Genomic DNA, 16823 nt, shown 5'->3' with positions numbered 1-16823 from the left:
GAAAGGAACGAACATCTGAAAACAGCAAGTTCATTATGATTGGTTGAGGTGTTTTATGGTCATTTGGGTGACATTGCATTGACAAAGAAAGTCAAGATTTCCACCACTTGCAGGCTCGCTTCAGTGCAAGTCAACGGTGCTATGACGCATATTTGGGCATCGATGGGGCATGGCATGTGGCCGGCCCAGGTTGCGGGATCACCCCCTGCAATTTCTATTTTGGCGTGTGATTTGTCGATGGAGGGGTAAATTTCCTGATGAGCATAGAAAGAAATGAGTAGAAAAAAATAAAATAAAAATAGTGATACGTTGAACGGAACGGATTAGAAAGTGCTGGGGCCAGGGCAGTTGACGCACAAAAGACTTGACTTAGGTTTGTGACAGCCTTTGGGGCCTGCATTCGTGTCCTGTTTTTTTTTTCTTCTTTTTTTTTTTGTTTGCTGTTTACGCGCTATTTTTCATCCCCAAATCACATTTCCTTTCACACCATCTCTTCAAGCCCCTCTTACCTTTACAACCTCATCTGACTTTTTTTTTATTACTGCCGGCGCAACAGCCCATCACGATCCCACTTCGATCAGCGATCAACCTCGAAAACATATTTCACAAGTCAAAATCATCAAAATGCCTACCAAGAAGTGGGGTAAGTCCATTATCACTACGTAGTTGACTTACTGTCTCAAGCCACCAACACATATGCGCAATGCGCAAAACCCCTCATGACGCCTCTGTTTTTTTTTTTTTTTTTTTTTTTTTTTTTTTTTTTGCGCATCTCGAACACTACTAACTAGGTCTCATCCATCGCACAAGAAGATGAGGAGTCCTCCTCCGGCAGCTCCGAAGAGTCCTCTCCCGCGGTTGCCGTCTCGGCTCCGCGCCGCAAGTTCGATGACGAGGAGGCCAACGACAGCGATGTACGTTACGCGTCGCCCGTCATGGTGCTCTGCACATGAGTCACCGAAGACAGGAAACACACAAAAAAAAAGCTGACACCCCATACCCTCTCCTCAGGTTCTCGACTCGTGGGACGCTGCCGAAGACTCGGAGGTAGAGCGTGAAAAGGCAAAGAAGGCCGCGGAGGCCAAGGCCAAAGCAGAGGCTGAGGCGGCCGCCAAGAAGAAGTCCAAGGCCGCTCGCATCAACGAGCACAAGCAGCGGCGCAAGGAGGCCGCCGACTCGGACGAGAGCGACGATGAGACCGAGGCGCAGCGCCGCGAGCGCCTCCGCCGCACCGAGAAGGAGGCCGACCTCGCCCACGCCGAGGACCTGTTTGGCGACATTGGCGTGCCGTCGGGCCGCAAGGTAAAGGCCGCCAGCACGAGCGTCAGCATCGACCCCTCGGACCCGTCCAAGACGGTCGAGCTGTCGGACCTGCCCATCTTCAACCCCAAAACCAAGACGCAGTTTGAGGACATGCGCCAAGCCCTGATCCCGCTCATCACGGCCAGCTCGGGCAGGAAGCCGCACTACAACAACTTCATGGAGGAGTTCGTCAGGCAGCTGTGCACCGACATGCCCTCGGAGAACATCAAGAAGATCTCGAGCAAGCTCACGGCTCTCAGCAACGAAAAGATGAAGCAGGAAAAGGCCGCCGCCGGCACCAAGAAGACCAAGGCTGCCAAGACAAAGACATCGCTGGTGGCTAACAGAGCCGGCGTGACTGACACCAACTCGTATGAGGACACCTTTGGAGAGTAAGTCGAACTTCTTTTTGGCTATGAACTATAATTCTGTCAAAAGAAACAAGCAAAAAAAAAAAAAAAAAAAAAGAAAAAAAAAATACTGACTCAAAATTACACAGCGACGACTTCATGTGAAAGGCCCCTCACTGCCTTTCAATATACAATATTCCCCCCTTCGCTTCGTTGCTGCCAATAAAAACCCTGCGAAAAGACTGTGTCTCGGGGAAGCCAAACACAGCTCGGTACTCGGAGCCGGTCTGCAACACCAAAAGCAGACTTATCATCAGTCACGGGATCTGTCTTACCCATGCGCCCACTGGCGCGGGATCAAGACATCCAGAGGGCAACTTGAAGGGAGGAAAAAAAGCGGTCCTCACTCAGGGGGACTATATTTTTTTTTCTGGCCATCAACGCGCGATGCGAGGTGGCGTCGACGACTCGACTCGTTTCCGGGGAAGGGAAAAATGAAAGAGTCTTTGTTAATGTGGATATGGGGGCGGTGTGGAGATAATCGCAAGGGTCGATTTGGATTGTCTTCAAAGGGCGAATGGTGTTTGTGCTAGAAAACGACTTGCAAGCCTCGATGAAATGTGGATGGGTTGAACCATGGTTGCGAGTGCGCCAAGGGAAAACAAAACGAGAAGAAGGGCTTCTGCATGCGAAGAAGCTTTCATCATCGTGCTTTTACATGTCGAGATTGGCCAGGGGAGTTCAAGATTGCATTTTTTTCTTCTGGGATTTTGTTTGTCAGGCATTTAGCGGAGATTGGGCGAGTGTTACCCGTTGTCGAGATTAATAGAGGAGAACTGGTTAAAATATTCCGAGGTTATGAATGGACAGCCTGGATTGGTGAAATATTTGCGTATTTTCGTGGCCAGTACTTGGAGAATAAGTCGACGCTCAGGAAACATTTGAATATTTTCGTTGTACACCAGACCAAAAAGCCGCAAATTGGGAATGAAATAATTCTACAAGCGCTGATCATTTCCTTTTAATAACCCATCCTACAGAAATATGTGACAATCCAGGTATATATATATGTGTGTTGTTATACATGAACAAAAGAAGCTTCCACAAGGAAGACAATGTCACTGAGAAGAGGGTTGTGTTGGTTCTGTTTTACCCTCACACAGCGCAGAACCCGGTCTGGACCCGTTCTCCCTTTTTTTTTTTTTTCTTTTATATTAAATCGCCCGCGACGCCAGCGAGGAGCGCATGGACAACCATGCTTAGCGTCCAGAACCCGACCTTCTTCAGCCTCCTGACCCTCGAGTGCTGGTCCTCAACATTCCGAGCAAACGCTTCGTATACCTCGGCGCTCATGTCATCCATCAAGCCGCTGTCGTAGATGGTCCAGGACCCATTAAAGTCCGAGGTGCGTTTGACTATACGGCACGTGACAGGAATGTAGGTGCGCTTGGCGTTGATGTAAGCCACGATGGGCCGGACCAGGGGCTGTGAGATGTAGGATATGTCATGAGTGAAGAGCGGGACGGCGGCGCGAACGTCGTTCAGGTGAATGCGAAGATCCATCACCAGGTAGCGCGGTGGCTCCTCTTCATTGGCAACTTCAGGTGTGGGAGGTTCTTCGGTTCGCGATGAGGGCGATGAGGGGCCAAAGTCGGCATCGGCAGTGGTGTAGTCGGAGACATGGCCCTTGGATTCCTCCATCACCACCGCAGGTACTGTAGTAGGCCTTGAGAATCGTTCGCTTAATCGTTCCCCAAGCTCGCCCCTGTGGTTCTTGTCCAGTATCCGAAGGTACCGGTTCTTTGTGACTGCATCCTCCATTTTATCGTAAAAGTCCGACATGACCTTGCCCAGGGAGTCATCTTCGTCTGCTGGGAACATGAGATCCGCCACTATATCCACGTTACCCTCATATATCCAGCCAAAGGGGCCCTCAACACCCCTGTTGAGGTGATCAATCTTCAATCCATCTATACGTATTCTACTGAACTTCTTCCAGGCGCCAGCCTCGCCTAGATGCTCTGCAGATGCGCCTACCTCACCAGCGGGAACTCCGTGTATTTGGCGAGGATGAATTGTAAATAGCGACCCATCAAAGGAGCCTGAGCAATGATTCGCGTTCAAAAAGTCGTAATACAGCCATTGTTTCCTGAGCTGAGGCAGCTCACAGGAGTATATGCTAACCGGGAAAGGGCGGAACCCGCCAGGCTGGTGCACGGTGAGTAGCAGATCTTCAAGCTTGAAATTCTCAATCTCGAAGTCACCGGGTTGGTGAACGTGCCGATACGAAAAAGGATCATGCGGCCCGTCTGACCAGCGAACCGATGTCCGATCCATTACTCCCCTGACTCCTTTGACCTCAACGTCCTTCAGGAGTCCTGTGCCGTTCCACCACTTGTAGAACGATAAAGTGACGTTTACTGTGTTGATAGTGACGTCAAATTGCGTGTAGTTACCGTCGTCCTCCTCTGAAGGCTGAGTTTGTCTAGCCGCGGCTACAGCAGCAGCACTTGTCGAGGAGCCTTTCTTGACAGAAGATTTGCTCTGTCCCGGTCTGCGTGAAACGAAGACGTTTCGGAAAGTAATTACGCCATCCTTCCATTTGGGCACGATGGCAGACTCGAATACCACAGTCACGCCGGCAGATTGGGTAAGGTAGTCACCGATCCATTTTGCCAGGGTTTCTAGAAGGATTGATGTTAGTTTCAGGCTTGACTTGGACCATGTGGCGGAATACAGCCATTCCACTCAGTAAACGATAATGGGTAACATACCTTGTGCAAAGACCGTATTCACAAACAAGATGATCAGCGAGAAAAAGGTAGTTGTTCCAACTAGGATCCAAACCAGGTGACCCAGCATGAACCAAGATACAAACGCGCCCCACTCGTCGGCGTTGTACGGACGCATACTCCTAATGGATAACCATTTGAAGCGAACCTTGAGACGCTGAAAGAAGCCGTTAGCTGCGGCGAGGAGCTCTTCCTTGGTCGGCCTGTGAGGCATCTTGGGCATATGCAAATATTTTGACATGGATTCCGTCAGAGTTTCCTCGTGTGTCGTTGGATTTACTTCTGATTTGACGTCTGGCCTTGGAGTTGCCTGATCTGATGACTTGACAGAGCTGGTACTGTCTTTTGAACCTGTCGCAGAAACGCCATCCTTTCCAGTAGATGACTTGACATCGTCATTGCCAGCTTTTGACTGGTCATTACGGGGGGTTGGGTGACCTCCCCGGCCAGTATGTATGTTACGGCGCCATGCTTGGCGCGCCAGTGCACTTATGCTCGCCTTGGAGTTGCCGCCAGAGGCTAGCAGAACCGAGTCCGCAGCTGCTCCAGCGCATGTTGTGACTGTCGCTTGCGTCGAAGGGCTCGTTGGGCTTTCCAGGCCCAGTAGCAGCAAGCTTCCCGATGTGCAGTTACGTTTGATATGTGCTGGCGAATGCTTCATGTAAATCGTAGATGTCGTCCGTTGCCGTGTCGTGTTGGAGGTGTGAAATGATCGTTTGGCGGAGGAAAATGGCGATTGTTGTAGCGACCTCAGCACTTGTTCCGATCGAGGGTGGACGCGAGATCTCGCAGCCTGTGTCCTGACTGGAAACCGAACCCAAACCGAGGAAACGTCGATAGAATCCCGGATGGCCGCCCAGAGCTGGCGGCCTAGTTGGGGGTTGGATGTACTAGGCATGGTGGTCGCGGATCGTCATGTTGAATGAAGCTTTGACGTTGGGGTTTTTTTCCGGCTCGTTCTGGACTCTACTGGGCGCACAACCTTGCTTGCTTCTGGGAAGATGAACCTGTATAGGCGGTTAAAGACTTCAAATGCCTGTGACCACCATCAGATCAGGCTTGAAATATGAGCTGTAAGCTTTAAGGTCATCCGAAAAGCCTGTTGTTTGTTTGTTGATTAGGTTACTTGAGCAATTATGGGTAAGCAAAAAATCGTCATGAACCGTTCCACAGCGCATGAAGAGCTCGTCTAACTTGCAAAGTTATGACGCGCTGAAGTGTCTGGGGGCACCCTGCTTGGCTTATTTCCCGGTGGAGCCGGATTGGCGACAGGGGTTTGCGAAAAAAACGACAGGCTTATCGATAAAGGATTTTCGGGATTGGTGGGGGGAAAAGTTTGGGCGAGAAAACACAAAATTCTGGAGAGGGGCGCAAACAGTAGCGCGCTGGGACAAGAGCAAATTAGTTTGGCTTCGTACCTACATTTTCGCAAATACGGGGAAAACAAATCTTGAAATTTGATTTGGACTCTGCAAATATTAGCGACAACTGCTTTATCTTCTGCAACACATTCGAAGCTACATTGGACCGAAGTCGACCGCATACGATGCCCGCCCCGACAGCGGTCAAGCCCACAGCGGCCATCGAAGATGGCGCAGCCGTCACCCATGTTGCCGAAGGCGGCAGCATGGCGGCCGAGGCTGACCAGGCCGAGGAATTTATGCTGGACACGACGGATCAGACGCTGCCGGCTGCTGGCGACATCGCTGCCCCTACCGAAGAGAACACAGAGATGGCGGTCGATGAGGAGTCGAGGCCAAAGTTCGCTGCGGCAAAGGACGACGGGCCGTCGGTCATGAAGGAGACCAGGAAGGTGCCCATCCCGCCGCATCGGATGACGCCACTCAAGAAGGACTGGACGCAGATATATGAGGCGCTGGTTGAGCACTTGAAGCTGCAGGTGTAAGTCAACTAGTGCCTGGGGGCTCTTGCTACTGCGGGGAGCTGAGGTCTGCTTTGAAATTGCAAGCGCTGATTCGGAGATATTTTTGCGACTCTTAGGCGCGTGAACACGAGGACAAAGGCCGTCGAACTGAGGACGTCAGAGCACACAACCGAAGCTGGATCACTACAGAAAGGAGGTATGTACGCCCTAATTTATGCCTTTCCGGATGCGCACATAGTTCTGACGGTCGGATTTTAATTTGCGCCAATAGAGGACTTTGTAAAGGCATACACTCTGGGTTTCGAAGTCCAGGATGCTATTGCCCTGATCAGGGTACCAGAGTTGTATATTCAAACCTTTGAAAGTAAGTTGCGGCGCCTTTTGTTTAAATTCCATAACCGAGCGCTAATCAAAAACCCTCAAAATTTAGTCAAGGATGTCAAATCTCTGACCGGCGACCATTTGGCTCGTGGTGTTGGTCGTATTGCTGGCAAGGACGGAAAGACAAAGTTTGCAATCGAGAATGCGTCTCGCACACGTATCGTGCTGGCAGACAGCAAGGTACGTTTATATTATGATAAAGTCCCTCTGTCGCTTGACATTCGATCCTTACAGGGGCTAACTCGACGGCGATAATCTAGATCCACATTCTCGGTAGCTTCAGAAACGTTAGGATGGCTCAGGAGAGCATTGTGGACCTGATTCTTGGCAAGCCCCCAAGCAAAGTCTACGGCAACCTCAGGACCATCAGCGCTCGGCAAAAGGAGAGGTTCTGAGCTTGGTAAAGGCATGTCTGGTATGCATGGAATGACGGAGTATATGGCGTTTCGGTTTCGGTAATGATGTTTTTTTTTGTGGGTTTGGGCGTAATATTATCTATCTACAGACAATCGACACATCAAAATATTCGAGTTCATCTTTCGTCAGGACTTGCGATCAAATGTGCAGATGAGATGCGCATGTATTTTCTGATCATCGTATTTGGGTATCATTTCGTTAAAACATTTTCTGGCGCCAAACACATGGTAAATATGGCTAATCATACCGCCAGATGCATCATTCGTTCCGTCATTTGATGAGCACATCGACAACGTCCTTGTCTTCAATCCCCGCATCCCCAACCGTGTCACCCTCGGCGAGCTTGTCTCCGTCAAACATGATGATGACCTCCTTGTCGGCAGGAATCTTGCGTACATTGCGAAAGGCGGCAACAAGCTCACTAATACCCGTATCAGCCCTCGCTGATGCCTTGACCTGCTCAAGGTTTTTGGCTTTCAGGAAGATGCGAATCTTTTCAGAACTCCTGCCATCTTGCACTTGGGCCTCGTCCTGCCCATCGATGGTAGGATTTCGGCCGATTTCGCCCTCGTCGTCGGATATCGTCTGGTACAGATCTTTTTGCCGTTGCCTTTCCAGCTGCTGCATCCACTCGGCGTAGATCTCCTCGGTGAACAACTCAAAATGGAGCTGGCCGTCGACCGTCACGCCGTCGTTTACATTTCCTGGACCCGTTTTTGAAAAGCAGCCGTGTGCGTCCGGTACTACGCCAAGCGACATGAGCGTAGAGGAGCTATACAGCCGGCTGTCCTTCCACACCAGGAACGCTCCCTTTTCCTCCTCGTCGGTCAGTGGCCGGCCTCTGGAAGCCGAGAACGCCACGGCCGTGTCCCGGAGTAGTTTGATAGGTTTGCGCATCACCGTGTTGAAGACCACTGGCTTCATCTGGGGCGGAGGAAGCCTTGACGTCACAAAGATCTGGATGGTCCGTTCCTCGATTGGCTTTGTGCCACTGGCCGATTCGGCCGCCGAGCGGGCGGCTTTTTGGTTTTCCCGACGCTCCCGTGCGGCCACGACAAAGTGCGCAAACTCATTGTCGTCGTCATCCGGGCCGTCGGTAGCTGGCGCGACTTCTTCGAGATCATCGTCTATTTCTATCGGGGTTGTATTGTTTGCCTGCTGCTCCGTGCGAGTCGGCGACCCTACGGGATCCTTGGTCCCCGCTGGCGGCTTCCTGCTAGCCGTGGGTCTGGGGACATAATCGTCATCCGAGTCAGATATAACCATGGAGCTGCTCGGTGCTGGTCTCGCAGGTGCACGTCTCGATGGTGTTGCGCTGGTGGGGGAGGCGGTTGCTTTGCTCTTGCCCAAGTCGCGCTGGCCGGATCGCCGCCCAGAAGAATTCAATAATGACTTGTCTTTTGTCGGTGGTGGGGTGAGCGGTCTCTCATCTCGCCTGTTCAGTAGTATATTAGTCCATCTAGCTCCAAAGTACTATTCTATCACGCGCGATAAGTACCTAGAGAGTGGACTCTATCCTTACCTCATGCGAATGCGCTCCTTCTCATCCTCTGATACATCATAAAGATCAGACTTTGGAGATGCGCAATCTGCCGATGACGAGATTTTCCGACGTTTTCGATCATTTGATTCTTCTAACTTGTGTGTTTCTGCTGCCAGTTCCTCCTCTTGGTCCTTGACGAACACGGGGAAAAAGTCTTTGGATCGCTTGAATAGGTCCAAATCGTCGTCCTCATCATCGTCCAGATTGATTGTGGTTGAGATCCCATCGCCCTGCTCCGCCGAGGCTGTGGCATTCGGTGCTGGTTTTGAGGCAGACTTTACCTTGCGCTTTTTGAACAGAGGCCTCTTTGGCTTTGCTGCTGTCGATGCCTGGGGCACATCGTGATCGTCCATTTAATGTTCAAGAGGCCAGAGGTATCAGTCGGCGGTCTCGAGAATTATACAGCTCCTATCGCTTGTCTAGACCAGATAGCTAGTGGGTGACTTTAGGGAGCAGAGGTTGACCCCAAGCAATTAATCACACGTCACGACGGTCTTTTGTTGCGTGGCGCTAGTCAAAGTCGTAAAGCGCGATGATTGATTCGAACTATTTCACAGCTGTTACAAGCCAAAAAGAAAAAAAAAAGTTTCCTCCCGCGACCCAATAATGGCTGTCTTGCTGTTAAAATTTGAGAGCATTGAGAGCTAAAAACGATAATTAGGATTATGCAACTGACAAACAGCGATAGTGGCAGGTGTCGGGACCAACGCGACTGTGTTCGTGATGCACGCGACAAACAAACTAAATTGATTCAGCGGTTGCTGAGGTAGCCCCACCCACACTTGCTGCCAGCAAATTGGACATACCACAGATGGTAGAGAGGGGTGCCTGGGCCTAGCGCAGTGGGATGGTGGCCTTGTTCGCGAGGCAGGCAACAGTGGAAAAAAACCAACCCAGTTCCATGGTTCAACGGCCTTCCGTCGGACCCACACTTGCCGAGGTACCACCCCCATTTTAGACAGCAATTCGCTTGAACGTTTCGGGTCATCCGCTTTGTTAACCGGGCCTTTCTTGTCGTTGTGACTTGCAGTTCATGAAGGACATGGGTGTGCTCGGATTCATCTGTCTTGTTAAAAGCAGAGGACGGAAGAAAGTAAGCTTATAAAAATTTCTAGCTCTCGAGGTACGATATTATGAATGTTATTTCAAATTACCTTGCCATCTGCTAGTTTTCTCTCGGTCAAATAATTCCGTATCTCCTCCATCTGCTGGACTAAATCAGGTCGTTACCAATCCGACATACCGGTACAGCCATTTATTTGAATTTGGCAATTTGAGGCGCTTCACCCGAAGCCAACCAACTACGACCATGGCAACAGAATACATGAGCGCCGTATGGAAGGACGGCCTTTTTAGTAGGCCTCGACTCAATTCTAATATTCTTGACGCCACCGTACTAGATGGGCGAGTAGTATACATATCAGGACTAACAAAAAGTGAACAGAGGACCGAGTAATCTTTGTGACTGGTGGCGCCGGCGACATCTGCAGTGCTCAAACAAAAGCCATCGTTCACCTCGGAGCCAATGCCTGTATTATCGGCCGCAACGTTGAGAAGACTGAGAGGGTTGCTAGGGAAATCGCTCAGGTTCGACCAGGGGCCAAGGTCATTGGCATTGGAGCTGTCGACGTCAGAAAGGTCGGTTTATAAGAAATTCCTCACCATTCCAAGGGATATTTGAGCTGACGCACAAATTACAGTTTGAGGACCTTAAAAAGGCGGCAGACCGCTGCGTGAGCGAGCTGGGCGCCATCGACTTTGTCATAGCCGGAGCGGCGGGCAACTTTGTGGCGCCCATCTCGGCCCTGACGCCCAACGGGTTCAAGTCGGTCATTGACATCGACACCATAGGAACCTTCAACACTATCAAGGCGACGGTGCCGCACCTCATGGCCTCGGCGTCGCGGAACCCGAACCCCAGCCCGACGGGGCAGACGGGAGGGCGCATCATCTACGTCTCGGCGACCTTCCACTACACCGGCGTACCGCTCCAGGCGCACGTCTCGGCGGCAAAGGCGGGTGTCGATAGCCTCATGGCATCGGTGGCGCTCGAGTACGGCCCCTTCGGGATCACGAGCAACGTCATCTCCCCCGGTGGTATTGAGGGAACCGAGGGCATGGAGCGCCTGTCCAGCGGCGAAGTCAACAAGGACCCGAAGTTGGGCGGGGGTGCGGTCCCGACTGGCCGCTGGGGAACCAAACGCGACATTGGCGATGCGACCATCTTCCTCTTCAGCGAGGCGGGTAACTACGTCAACGGGCACTGCCTGGTGGTCGATGGTGCCGCCTGGAGAGGTACCAACGCGGGTGTCGGTCTGGATCCGGGCATGCGCTACCCCGATTTTATCCTCAATGGAGAGTTCTCCAAGCATGTCAAATCTGGAAGGAAATCGAAGCTTTGATTTATTGTGCTTTTAATCTTTATTTCATGAAAATTTGTATATGGCCCCAGGAACGGAACTACCTTTACCTTTCGCGCAACTTAGAACGGGGGCTGGATTTGATCACAGTCAACTTCAAATATACGGTATCACGATCAAATAACGCAGATACTATTTGCGATGCTTACCGGATGTGGTTCGGGCCTTTGTGGGCTTTTTGTCGGTTGTCGGGGATAGTCCGCGGACTTTTAACCCCCCGGCAAGCTGGACTGGACTATGTAGTACTGGATATTATGACACACAAACACTGTGAGGAATAAGCAGACCCATCACAGATGGACGGTTGGGGCCGAGTCAAACCCACGATTGGGTGTTCGTTTACGATACCGGTGGGGTTTCCGTCTAAGATCGTCCTTATCAAGGTGCCTGTCAACTCACGATGGGGGATGATCCATTTCTTTCTGTCTACTTTTTCTTCGAATTTTGTCTTTTTCCGGAATTCTCGGCCGCTATCGCCTCACAACCACTGGCTGACTCGGATTGGAATATCCATCTCCTTGTGCGGAGTCACTAAACAAACCGCAGTAGTAAAATCAGGACAGATGCATAGGTTTTGCAGGGTTAACGGGCATCCTAGGCGTCCAGACCAATCCGAGATGCAGAACGGGTGAATACTCAATAGAGGTTTAGTCTAGGTAAGTGGACACCAGGTAATAAATCAGTGCAAAATACTATTAAAGCCGCCGCCAAGCCCTCCTTGTCGTCCGCTTTGAGTTTACTCACCACACCTCGAGCCTTTTTTTCAGACTTGCATTTGTTCTTGGGAAAAGTCTCTTGACGTTGCAAAGTTAACTTTTTGCTCGTTTACATCTCTCCTATCCTAGTCGAGAGTCCCAACAGTGACTAACTTGAACAATGCAGCTCAAGACCAAGGCTCAGCTGTCTGCCCTTTTGGGACTGCTGCTTCCCACCCTGGTCTCGGCCGAGACGGTGTTGGGCGTCTACGTCTTCCACCGCCATGGAGACCGCACAGCAAAGTCCACTCCGCCTACCAAGCTGACGGCGCTAGGTGCCGAGCAGGTTCACAGCTCGGGCGAGTACTACCGGTCGCTTTATGTCGCCAGCAACGCCACCAGTCGCATCGACGGCATCTCGTCGGATATCGCCGTCAACTCGCAGCTCAACGTCGTCAGCCCCGTTGACGTCGTGCTGCAGAACAGCGGCCAGGCCTTCCTTCAGGGGCTCTACCCGCCTACCACGGCTGACGTCCAGGTCCTGGCCGACGGCGAGACGGTGCAGTCGGTGCTCGGTGGCTACCAGTACATCCCCGTCAACTCCCTCACCACTGCCGCCACGCCGAGCGGTGCTGAGAATGACGCCTGGCTCCAGTCCGGCAGCGGTTGCGCAAAGGCCGTTGCCAGCTCCAACTCGTACCTTGCCAGCCGCGACTACCTCGACACCCTCGAGAGTACCCGTGGCTTCTACCAGGGCCTGATGCCTGCCATCAACCGCACGTTCAAGGCCGACGCAGTCAACTTTAAGAACGGCTATGCTAGTGAGTCTATGTTCTCTTGACTACTCCCGCCGTTGTAAACTGCCTCACTAAAAAAAAGAGAATCACAAAACCAGTCTACGACCTCATCAACGTCGCCCAGATCCACAACGCATCCTACCCAGGCCGCAACCTGATGACCGACTCGGTCCTCCACCAGCTCTCGACCCGCGCCAACCAGCTCGAGTGGAACCTGGCCTTCAACGCCTCTGAGCCCGTGCGCGCCATCGCCGGCGCCACCCTGGCCGGCCAGGCCCTGCGGTCCCTGAACGCGACGCTGCAGAAGCCCGCGTCGTCGCCGCTCGTCGACGTGCAGTTCGGCGCCTACGCTACCTTCTCCTCCTTCTTCGGCCTGGTGGGCCTGCACGAGGTGAGCGCCGACTTCACCGGCATCGTCGACTACGCCAGCAGCATGGCGTTTGAGCTCGTCACCAACGCGTCCGTCTCGTCTTCTGCCGCGGCAGGTGGAAAAGCCGTCGTCAGCCCGGATGACGTGAGCGTGCGCTTCCGCTTCGTCAACGGCTCCGCGTCGGCCGACAGGCCGCTCAAGGCTTACCCGCTGTTTGGTAACGGTGAGACCCTGATGTCCTGGTCGGCTTTCCAGAGCGAGATGGCCAAGGTTGCGGTCGTGGACACGGCACGCTGGTGTGAGCTGTGCGGGCCCGCGTCTGCTGGTTGCGCTGCTGATGCGACCGGGACTGCGGGTGCGGTTGGGGCTGCTTCGGGTGGCAGTGATGATGGTATCACCAAGCCTGTTGCCGGTGTCATTGGCGCTTTGGTTACTCTCGGTTTGGTGCTTGTTGCGGCTGGGCTTCTCGTGGGGGTCGGGGGCCTGCGGCTCGTCAAGAAGCAGGACCTGGTGCCCGCGCCAGCCTCTGACAAGATGAGCGTTTGAAGTGGCTGTTGGACATTGGCTTGAGGGATATAACAACCGCGACATGCCATCGACCAAGCTCAAGATGAGAATAACGCGTTTATGCCAGATGAATTCTACGAAGTATTGGACAAAAGTCATGATTTGTATATCATCATAAACAGCTAACAAAGACATATTCATGCCCTGCAGAACAAAAGTAATAAAAACAAATATTGACTGGAGTACAAAATGACATTTCCAACTAGAACTAGAGATATGTGGATAAGACAGAACAGAAGAACAAAAAAGAAGCTGGATTTCGGTTAAGCCTGAGCGCTGACTTCAGGAGCCACAGCCAGGGCAGCAGCGACGGGGACGGGCGCCTCCTTGGCGACGGGTTCGTCCTCGCCATCCTCCTTCATACCACCCAGGATCATGGACTTGGGAGCCATAGCCTGCCAGAGCTCGGGGTCGGTGAAGGCCTTGAACTTCTCGTCGTGCCACTGGCCGGCCGTGATGAAGCGGCCCTCCGAGTCCTGGAACATGGTGTCGTCCTCGGCGCGGAGGAAGTAAGCAATGGAGTAGCGGTGCTCCGACGGGTCAAAGGGCACGACGCGGTGAATGCACGACTGCATCTTCATGCCGCTGGCGAACCGGAGCGAGTCGCCGACGTGCACAAAGGCACAGCCAGGCTTGGGCGCCACGAAGCCCATCTCGCGCGCGCCGCAGACTCCCGGAGGTCGGATCTGCAGACCCCACTGCTCCGAGAAGAGGAGAGTGAGGGAGCTGATATCGGTGTGCTTCTGGTGACCCATGCTGTTTTCGTCCAGGGAGTCCGAAGGGAGGTAGTGCATCATTGAGAGCTAGAGCGGTGTGTCTTTTTGTCAGCAGGTTGATAAAGATTACCAAAAAGAAGTCTCAATATCTGCACGCAGGCGCAACAACTTACAGTCGTAGTCGAAGGCCTCTCGTTACGGTGAGACATCTCAAAGCGCGAGGCGCCAGTCAGGTTCATGCCGGTGGACAGAGCCGACAGGATGACCTTGGTGATGGTGTTACAGCTGCCAATGGAGTTCTCCAGTATCTTCATGTCGCTGCTGGTCTTGATGGCGTTGGGGATCTTGGGACTGTCCCTCTGGATCTCGTCCCGCGAGACCTTGAGCATCTCATAGCCATCCTTGCTGCCGGCCCTGGCTCCGGTGCGGCTTCCGACTGGCTCATAGCTATTGAGCCATTACAGGAGTAAAGTCAGTATATGGCTTGTGATAAGACTGTTTTGAGAATTGACTTCTTTGTCAAGAAAAAAGAAAGGAAAAAAAAAACCAACCCCAAGTGAGATGAGATCAACCCAAACTCGTTCTTGGCCTCAATGGGCATCTCAAAGAAGCGATGCATGAGATCGAGGGTCTCCTTTTGGTCGGCAAGCATCCTCCTGCCATCAATTCCCTTGAGGTCAAGGTAAAAGTAACCCTCCTCCAAGCAGGCATTGAGCACCTTTTCAATTTCAGCAGTGTCCTGGGAGAGAAGACGACCATAGTCGATGGTCTGCATGGGCCAGACAGGCACCTGCTTGCCCTGCCACTCGACTGTCTCGGGCATATCAGTGTTGACAACCATGATGGGGGGGGTTTTTTTTTCTTTTTCTTTTTTTTGTTAATTTAGAGTTTGGCTGTCAAGTCCAAGTATGTGTATGAATAATAATATGTTATCGGCAGGTGAATGAAAGGACAGTGTTCATGTAAGATTCCAGGGTGTTTGGAGATCATAGAGGGGCATTCGCTTATATATGCCTCCATATCCACCCACCCACTCGAGTCTACATCCATTTATCCTTCCTTCCTTACCGAGTGAGTACCTGCAACTAGCCAAGAGCTGTTGCCAGGTACTGCACAGAGGCGCTTTAGTTTCTGACGAATTGTATGCTCAGGACTAATTTCTTGGGACCCCCGCTTCCTCCACTCCCCACGATAAGTCCCCGTTTCTTTTTATGTGCACTATGTCTTACTCACATGAGATAGATTGGGAGGAACGCAACAAGAAACAAAGACGCATGCATACCTATGTCACATCTCGGAAGCTTTCCCATTCACAATATCCCGCCTGATATGCGCTCTTTTTATTTCTGCACTTTGCAATCTACCTTCCGTCTTGGGTTGCAGCGGTTAGTATCCCTATTAAATGCATCGCCACTTCGGCAGATGGCGGACAGACCTACCCGTCCGTCAACCTCTGATTGGGTTTATCTCCGAAACCCCTCACGCTGGCACGGCTTGGCGGAAAGCATCCAACCTCATCACTACCTCCACCTCGTATGCACCTTTTTTTTTTGGCAACAACCCCACGTAACGGAGTACTGCCTGCACGGTGGGATTACTGTAGAAACACAAGCCCAACCTGACCTGCATTTTTGCCCCCTCTTGCATTTTCTCAAATCAACCGTAGCAAACCAGACACCGGACCTCGATGCTCTGCCGACTGTCCAGATGCGCGGTGCTCGGATCCTCAAACGCCGAGTGCAGTGCTCTCCGCGCCACGCCTGTCGTGTCCGAGTCGAAACACTTTATGAGCAGCACATCCTGTGGCGTCATGGACCGCTTGTAGTGCCAGCGGTGCTCCGGGTTGTGGCGAACCACCCACTGCTCCCCCTCAAAGTCGTCCTCGACCATGATGGCCGCGACCAGATCTTGGTCTGGGACCGTGGAAGAGTCCGCCACCGCGATTGGGTCCTTGCGTATCGTCTCTATGGGCCGCCAGACGTTGATGATTTGGTACCGGTGCTTGACCAGCTCGTCGGCGTCATCGGGAAACTCCCAGCGCAGCCTGAGCTCGGCGCCGTGGTACGACTGGTCGACGTGGGTCTTTGTGACGGGTCCGCGATTCTTGAGGTTCTGAAGCCCCAGGTGGTGCCACTGCGTAGGTCCCCGGCGTACCTTGTGGTTGAAGACGCGGACGCTCTCGGCGCCGGTGATGGACTTGAGCAGCTCCTCGCACTCGCGGTAGTAGACCGACTTTATGTTGGCATCATCGGTGAAATCCTTGTCCTGACTCTCATGGCGGCAGTACTGGAATCCATTGCCGTCGAGGGTGTACTTGTCCTCGTCGCCAGTGATGTCGTGTATAACGAAGGGATGTGCGCGGTGCGGCCGTTCGTTGGTGATGCGTCCTTTACCTATATAAATAGGAGTAGGTTTGGACCCATCCCCGGGGTCATCCCAGTAATTCAAAGTCGTGGTTACATTTTGTTTTTCGGCTGGCATTTTTGAAGGTTTGCGCGTTGCTGTGTGGGATGGTGCAAATATGAAGTAATAAGGCACAAGTTCCTTTGAAACGCACCCCTTGTTGACGGCTTGGGTTTACTGCTATT

General features: G+C 52.4%; 8 protein-coding genes across 8 annotated transcripts; 4 read left to right on the top strand and 4 right to left on the bottom strand.

Annotated features, from left to right (window-relative positions):
* Positions 1–394: 394 nt before the first annotated feature.
* PgNI_09629 (uncharacterized protein) lies at positions 395–2925 on the top strand. Its single transcript, XM_031129611.1, has 4 exons — positions 395–643; positions 811–914; positions 1012–1694; positions 1802–2925. Exons 1-4 carry the CDS (start codon positions 625–627, stop codon positions 1815–1817), a joined length of 822 nt encoding a protein of 273 aa, XP_030977638.1. The 5' UTR covers positions 395–624; the 3' UTR covers positions 1818–2925.
* On the bottom strand, positions 2789–5606 carry PgNI_09628 (uncharacterized protein). Its single transcript, XM_031129610.1, has 2 exons — positions 4427–5606; positions 2789–4336 (listed from the first exon to the last, which is right to left on the bottom strand). The coding sequence occupies exons 1-2, from the start codon at positions 5340–5342 to the stop codon at positions 2862–2864; spliced, it is 2391 nt and encodes a 796-aa protein (XP_030977751.1). The 5' UTR covers positions 5343–5606; the 3' UTR covers positions 2789–2861.
* A 219-nt stretch (positions 5607–5825) lies between these two features.
* Positions 5826–8491, top strand: PgNI_09627 (uncharacterized protein). The gene is made up of 5 exons (XM_031129609.1): positions 5826–6346; positions 6446–6525; positions 6601–6693; positions 6760–6890; positions 6971–8491. Exons 1-5 carry the CDS (start codon positions 5991–5993, stop codon positions 7103–7105), a joined length of 795 nt encoding a protein of 264 aa, XP_030977900.1. The 5' UTR covers positions 5826–5990; the 3' UTR covers positions 7106–8491.
* Positions 7398–9023, bottom strand: PgNI_09626 (uncharacterized protein; the record flags this gene model as incomplete). The annotated part of the gene is made up of 2 exons (XM_031129608.1): positions 7398–8562; positions 8650–9023. The coding sequence occupies 2 exons, from the start codon at positions 9021–9023 to the stop codon at positions 7398–7400; spliced, it is 1539 nt and encodes a 512-aa protein (XP_030977899.1).
* A 606-nt stretch (positions 9024–9629) lies between these two features.
* On the top strand, positions 9630–11500 carry PgNI_09625 (uncharacterized protein). Its single transcript, XM_031129607.1, has 3 exons — positions 9630–10025; positions 10115–10308; positions 10371–11500. The coding sequence occupies exons 1-3, from the start codon at positions 9980–9982 to the stop codon at positions 11070–11072; spliced, it is 942 nt and encodes a 313-aa protein (XP_030977898.1). The 5' UTR covers positions 9630–9979; the 3' UTR covers positions 11073–11500.
* A 372-nt stretch (positions 11501–11872) lies between these two features.
* On the bottom strand, positions 11873–15217 carry PgNI_09623 (uncharacterized protein). The gene is made up of 4 exons (XM_031129605.1): positions 14787–15217; positions 14409–14682; positions 12678–14322; positions 11873–12603 (listed from the first exon to the last, which is right to left on the bottom strand). Exons 1-3 carry the CDS (start codon positions 15074–15076, stop codon positions 13783–13785), a joined length of 1104 nt encoding a protein of 367 aa, XP_030977896.1. The 5' UTR covers positions 15077–15217; the 3' UTR covers positions 11873–12603; positions 12678–13782.
* Positions 11967–13498, top strand: PgNI_09624 (uncharacterized protein; the record flags this gene model as incomplete). Its single annotated transcript, XM_031129606.1, has 2 exons — positions 11967–12606; positions 12681–13498. 2 exons carry the CDS (start codon positions 11967–11969, stop codon positions 13496–13498), a joined length of 1458 nt encoding a protein of 485 aa, XP_030977897.1.
* Positions 15218–15891: 674 nt separating the features above from the next.
* Positions 15892–16716, bottom strand: PgNI_09622 (uncharacterized protein; the record flags this gene model as incomplete). Its single annotated transcript, XM_031129604.1, has 1 exon — positions 15892–16716. The coding sequence occupies one exon, from the start codon at positions 16714–16716 to the stop codon at positions 15892–15894; it is 825 nt and encodes a 274-aa protein (XP_030977895.1).
* Positions 16717–16823: the final 107 nt, after the last annotated feature.

The sequence above is a fragment of the Pyricularia grisea genome, assembly GCF_004355905.1.
Source record: "Pyricularia grisea strain NI907 chromosome Unknown Pyricularia_grisea_NI907_Scaffold_7, whole genome shotgun sequence".
In the NCBI taxonomy this organism is placed as follows: Eukaryota; Fungi; Ascomycota; class Sordariomycetes; order Magnaporthales; family Pyriculariaceae; genus Pyricularia; species Pyricularia grisea.
Note: the sequence above shows the minus strand (reverse complement) of the source record. Positions and strands in the feature narration are given on the sequence as shown.